Source organism: Tribolium madens, unplaced genomic scaffold, assembly GCF_015345945.1.
Source record: "Tribolium madens isolate multiple individuals breed KSU strain unplaced genomic scaffold, Tmad_KSU_1.1 Scaffold_11;HRSCAF=98;Tcas5.2_LG3b, whole genome shotgun sequence".
NCBI lineage: Eukaryota > Metazoa > Arthropoda > Insecta > Coleoptera > Tenebrionidae > Tribolium > Tribolium madens.
In genome coordinates, this window is record NW_025400975.1 from 3,929,619 (window position 1) to 3,933,502 (window position 3,884).

The window sequence follows — 3,884 nt, forward strand, 5'->3', positions numbered from 1 at the left end:
CGATTTCGCTTAGTTTTAGAAATAAGACGTTTTTTTGACGAAAACTTGCACTTTTTAAAAATTTATTACACAAAAACTAAGACAGCTAAAACAAATTTTTTCCTATTTCTGCAAAGAAGAAAGTACAGAATTTAAAGCTGTAGCAATTTTTTAGTGTTTTACATTTGCAAAGATTAATAAATTAAGAAGTTTGTTAAAAGTTAAATAACTTAAAAAAATTAAATGGAACACTATTTTTTATTTTTGCATCTAATAGATTGTTAAACTGTCTATCTATAAAAATAAACTTTTAATGTCTAGAATTTATAAATAAAAAGATATTTAACATTCAATATTAATTGTAGCAACAATGCCTATCAATATCTGAGCATTGTTGATAATATGCCAACCATAGTAATTCCACCACGGATCACTTATCCGTTAATTTATACAGAGATTGTAAAAGTCGTTATAAATACTGAAATTCGAATTATTTTATTGTAAAAATAAAGAATAATGGATTCAGTTTAACATAAATGTGATTATTAAGTGATATTTCTTCTATCTCTTATGCAACTGTGCATTTTTTGGCTACTGAAACAATAGTAATTATTATTTTTTTAATGTTTAACGTTAAATATCTTCTTAGTTATTGATTTGATTATAAACACATAAAAGTAAATAATTTTAGAAAGACAATTTAAAAATCTTTTAAATGCAAAAACAATAAATAGGGTGTTCCATTTAATTTTCTTAAGTTAACAAACGCCTTAATTTTTTTTTATCTTTACAAATGCAACACACTAAAAAAATATTACAACCTTATAGCTTGTACCTTCTTCTTTGTAGTATTAAAAAAAATTTTCTAGATGTCTTAGTTTTGGGGTAATAAATTTTTAAAAAGTGCATGTTTTTGTCAAAAAACAGTCATTTTTAAAACTAAGCAAAATCGACCAATAAAAGATCAGCTTAAAAACACTGTCATAAAAATCTACAATCAATATATGGCATTTCATCCATAACGCAAGTTTGTATTGTAACTTATTTTAGAGGCACGCTGTATAGTTGAAAATAATTTTAGGCGATGGATTAGGTTAGTATCTATTCTATCAATGTGCTATTTATTTTTAAATTTTACAATTTAAAGGTTACTAATGGACTTTTTCAACTAGCTGAGAGTATGTATGTATTAAATTCTTCGTTTAAAAAAATCAGGGATGCCAAATGTTTGGCGTAAAATTCCCCTAGAGCCTTCTTACCTATTTCCCTTTCCAAGATATCAATTGCCAACTGATTCAACTTTGCCGCCCCCTCGCTCTTCACCCCCTCAAAATCGACTAAATCCGGCCTGTAATGATTTAAAATCGCACACAACACTCTCCCATCCTTGAACAACGATCCGAAATCCCCCACGACAACATCGTCGTGTTCGCGCACTTGTTCCGCCACCCAATTGAGCAAAACTTCGTTGTCGACATTGCCTCTTCTCCTCTTTTTGGGCATTTCGATCGGTGTGGCCACCTCTAACGAGTTCTTCCTCATCTTCTCCAAACTCTTTGCATCGTCGCTGTCGAAGAGTGGAGTCGTCTGCAGTGGCAACACCACGTTCTTGTTCAAGTTGGGGTACCTGGTGGCCGGGTCCAGAGTGTACGACTTCCATTCTTTGTTGAGGTTGTCGGGAGTGGTTTGAGCGAGGAGGCGGTAGATTGATTCACGTTCGGCGAGCACGTCGAGAGGGGTCATCGTGCCCGAACACCAACTTCGGATGGCCCAAGCGGCGTCGAGGGAGGAGAGAAAGCCGCGGGCGCAGCCCGAACCGGTAGGCCAGAAAGGCTGAAAGAAATAGTATCGAGCAAAATAACACAAAATAAGTAAAAAACCACCAAAGGAAGACAAAAACAACGTCAATCGTTGGGTTTTCGACCAGCTGAAGTAAATTTTCGCAAAATAAGTAAGTTTAAGTAAAAAAGTAAAACTTTTTGTTCAAAAATGTGACTTTAAAATCGTTTTTTTAAAATTTTGAAATAAAGCAAAAAATCTCCAAATAAGCTCAAAATCGTTCTAAAGTGCTCGAAAAAGACGTCAACAATGTCCTATTCAACCAGAATAATTAAAATTTCGTACGATAATTAAGTTATTTGGACTCAGAAGTGTGTTCAAAGTTTGATAACGTAATTTTTGACCAAAATAGATAAATTTTCGACCAGTTTGAGCAAAATCTTGTAAAAAAGCCAGATTTGTAATGAAAAAATGAGGTTATTGCTCAGAAATGTTCACTAAAAAAGATAATAGTAATTATTTTAATTTAGTTTAATTAAATTAAGTATATAAATTTGCTCAGAAACATGATCAAACGTTTAAAAAAATGCACAAATACGGTTGTTTTCAACCTAAATAGGTAATTTTTCGGCCAGTTTCAGAAACATTTCAAGAATAAATAATTTTTCATTTGAAAACGTGTTTAAATACTCAAAAAAAGGCACAAATAGCGTTATTTTCGGCATAAATCGTTGACTTTTTGGACAGTTTGGACTAACTATCGCAGAATACATTTATTTTTAGCTAAAAAAAAAGAAATTTTCTGCTCAAAAACAGTCTGAACAAAATTTCGCATAACAAGTGAATTTTTAGGTCAAAACGCTCTATACAAGGTAATTTTTTTAAAACGGTGAGTGTTGTAGAATTTTTATTTATTAAAAAAATTAATTAAATGGCTTTTAAGTTGACAAAATTGGACTTTTTCTAAATATCATAGTATATTTTGAGCTACATTCAACTTTCTAATTTTAAATAGGGGCATAAATTTGTTTTATATATTTTGGAAAATATTAGTTTTCTTGGTACAGACATGTGCAATATGTTCTATTTTAACTAAAAAATAAAAAATTATTGCATAAAAAAATAATAAAACTTAATAAAATCTAGTTGCATAGTGTCAATAAAAAAATTGACGTTAACAATAACATTATTAAAAATAAAATTAAATATTAAAAATAAATAAATAAATAATAAAATAAATTAATAATACTAAATTAGATGTTTTCCTGTTTTAATATAGATAATTAATTATTACATTCATAATATAAATTATGGAACCAAGCGGTTTTTTTTAATCATTTGCCTCCAGAAAATAATAATTAATATAAATTAAAGCAATATAAAAAATGTAATCGTATTTTGAGAATATTAATAGCCATTTAATTTATTTTTTTAAGTTTTGAAATCGGGTCACAAATAAAAATTCTACAGCAAATGCCGTTTTTTTTAAATCACCCTGTATAATTCAATTTTTATTGCAAATAGTCCAGATTCTCTTATTTTTTCCAAGTAAAACCTTTAATGCACAAAGTGCTAATTTTTATTACATACTAATTTTTTTTTTGGTTCAATTTCTTCTTTTTTACATTCTAGTACATTATTTATTACTTAATATACAGGTGCGCTAGAACTCGCGCCCCAGAGAAAAATGCCATGTAAAAGTAAGATTCCAGGAGCATAAAAAAAATGTTAAAAAAAAAACTCTATCTATAAAAATTTAAGTTATGAGAGTTTAAATTTTGCACTTTGACTCTATTTATTCCTATTGGAAAAATAATTTTCCAAGTTTTTTTGATTCAGGCTATTAAAAGAGGAAGCAAGGATACTGTATCCTAAATTGTAACTCTGTTTAATGTTATTTGTGGCTTTTATTGACAAAATTTTTGTACCTTTACTAAAAAATTATAGAAAAACATATACAAGATCATCAAAATAAATGTCTTAATTTTTTGACAGATAAATTTTTTTAAATATTTTTTCCATGTTCGTGGTATCTTATCTTACTTGAAATATCAATAATATTTTTTTTATTTCTTGGTTTTTAGTTTCCAATTAATTTTGTATTACTTTAGTTTTTTTCCTATTCA

General features: G+C 28.6%; 1 protein-coding gene across 1 annotated transcript in view; it reads right to left on the reverse strand.

Annotated features, from left to right (window-relative positions):
* The window catches only part of LOC123006355 (F-actin-monooxygenase Mical), a 53,114-nt gene that overhangs the window by 26,511 nt on the left and 22,719 nt on the right, over positions 1–3,884 (reverse strand). The window contains exon 7 of the mRNA XM_044400782.1: positions 1,239–1,812. Coding sequence (XP_044256717.1) covers positions 1,239–1,812 — 574 coding nt within the window. The remainder of the gene's footprint in view (positions 1–1,238; positions 1,813–3,884) is intronic.